Here is a 1,981-nt window from a genome sequence, read left to right on the forward strand (position 1 = left end):
GGGGACATGGGGAGCAAATAGGGGGAGATGGGGGGCAATTAGGGGACATGGGGGGCAGATAGGGGGAGATGGGGGGCAGATAGGGGGAGATGGGGCCGCACCCACCCTGCAGCTGCTCAATGAGGGTCCAGGCCATGCGAGACCCGCTGGCGTCGAACACCACGTGGCCCTATAGGAGAGAAAGGGGGATATGGGGCTGAGATATAGGGCTGGGCTATGGGGCTGATCTATGGGGCTGGGCTATAGGGCTGGTCTATAGGGCTGGGCTACGGGGCTGGGCTATGGGGCTGATCTATAGGGCTGGGCTATAGGGCTGAGCTGTGGGGCTGGGCTATGGGGCTGGGCTATGGGGCTGGGCTATGGGGCTGATCTATGGGGCTGGGCTATAGGGCTGGGCTATAGGGCTGAGCTGTGGGGCTGGGCTATGGGGCTGAGCTATGGGGCTGATTTATGGGGCTGGGTTATGGGGCTGATATACAGAGCTAACGTATGGGGCCACAAACGCAACTGGAAGTGTGGCCCAAAGTGAAACTGAAAGTGTGGCCTAAAGCGGAAGTGGGGCCTAAAGTGGAACCGGAAGTGGAGCCTAAATCGGAACCATGTGGCCAAAAGTGAAACCGAAAGTGCGGCCTAAAGCGAAACTGAAAGTGTGGCCTAAAGCAAAACTGGAAGCGCGGCCTAAAAGTGAAACTGAAAGTGGGGCTCAAACTGGAAGTGGGGCCTAAACTGGAACCGGAAATACGGCCTGAACTGGAAGTCGGCCTACAACAAAGCCGGAAGTGGGGCCTAAATTGCAACCGTGTGGCCAAAAGTGAAACCGAAAGTGTGGCCTAAACCGGAACCAGAAGTGGGGCCTAAAACAAAACCGAAAGTGGGGCCTAAATCGCAACCATGTGGCCAAAAGTGAAACTGAAAGTGCGGCCTAAAGTGAAACCGAAAGTGGGGCCCAAACTGAAAGCGAGGCCTATAGCAGAACTGGAAGTGGGGCTGATATCGAAACCAGAACTCGGCCTAAAGTGAAACTGAAAGTGTGGCCTATAGCGGAAGTGGGGACTAAAGCGGACCCGGAAGTGTGGCCTAAACCACAACCATGTGGCCAAAAGTGAAACCGAAAGTGCGGCCTAAAGTGAAACCGAAAGTGGGGCCCAAACTGAAAGTCGGCCTATAGCGAAACCAAAAGTGTGGCCTAAAGCAGAAGTCAGCCTACTTTACCGGATGTGGGGCCTAAAACCAGATGTGGGGCCTAAATCGAAAACGGAAGCGCGACCTAAAAGCGAAACTGAAAGTGCGACTGAGATCGAAACTGAAAGTGGGGCCTAAAGTGAAACTGAAAGTGCGGCCTGTAGCGGAACCAGAAGCATGGCCTAAAAGTGAAACCGAAAGTGCAGCCTAAAGCGGAAGTGGGGCCTAAATCACAACCATGTGTCCAAAAGTGAAACTGAAAGTGCGGCCTAAAGCGGAAGTGGGGCCTAAATCGAAACCGGAAGTGGGGCCTAAAGTGGAACCGGAAGTGGAGCCTAAATCGGAACCGTGTGGCCCAAAGTGAAACCGAAAGTGCGGCCTAAAGCGAAACTGAAAGTGCGGCCTGTAGCGGAACCAGAAGCACGAACTAAAGTGAAACCGAAAGTGCGGCCTAAAGCAGAAGTGGGGCCTAAAGCGGACCCGGAAGTGGAGCCTAAATCGGAACCGTGTGGCCAGAAGTGAAACTGAAAGTGCGGCCTAAAGTGAAACCGAAAGTGGGGCCCAAACTGAAAGTGAGGCCTATAGCGGAACCGGAAGTGGGGCCTAAATCGGAACCATGTGTCCAAAAGTGAAACTGAAAGTGCGGCCTAAAGTGAAACTGAAAGTGTGGCCCAAGCCGGAAATGGGGCCTATAGCGGAACCGGAAGTGTGGCCTAAAGCAGAAGTCAGCCTACTTTACCGGATGTGGGGCCTAAAACCAGATGTGGGGCCTAAATCGAAACCGGAAGTGCGACCTAAA

The 1,981-nt window shown here is 54.2% G+C and overlaps 1 protein-coding gene across 1 annotated transcript in view; it reads right to left on the reverse strand.

Moving 5' to 3' along the window:
• Positions 1 to 56: 56 nt before the first annotated feature.
• The window catches only part of LOC107307649 (gamma-aminobutyric acid type B receptor subunit 1-like), a gene marked incomplete at its 3' end in the record, with an annotated part of 16,148 nt that continues 14,223 nt past the window's right edge, over positions 57 to 1,981 (reverse strand). The window contains exon 3 of the mRNA XM_015851175.1: positions 57 to 169. Coding sequence (XP_015706661.1) covers positions 57 to 169 — 113 coding nt within the window. The remainder of the gene's footprint in view (positions 170 to 1,981) is intronic.

The sequence above is a fragment of the Coturnix japonica genome, unplaced genomic scaffold (assembly GCF_001577835.2).
Source record: "Coturnix japonica isolate 7356 unplaced genomic scaffold, Coturnix japonica 2.1 chrUnrandom746, whole genome shotgun sequence".
Classification (NCBI taxonomy): Eukaryota; Metazoa; Chordata; class Aves; order Galliformes; family Phasianidae; genus Coturnix; species Coturnix japonica.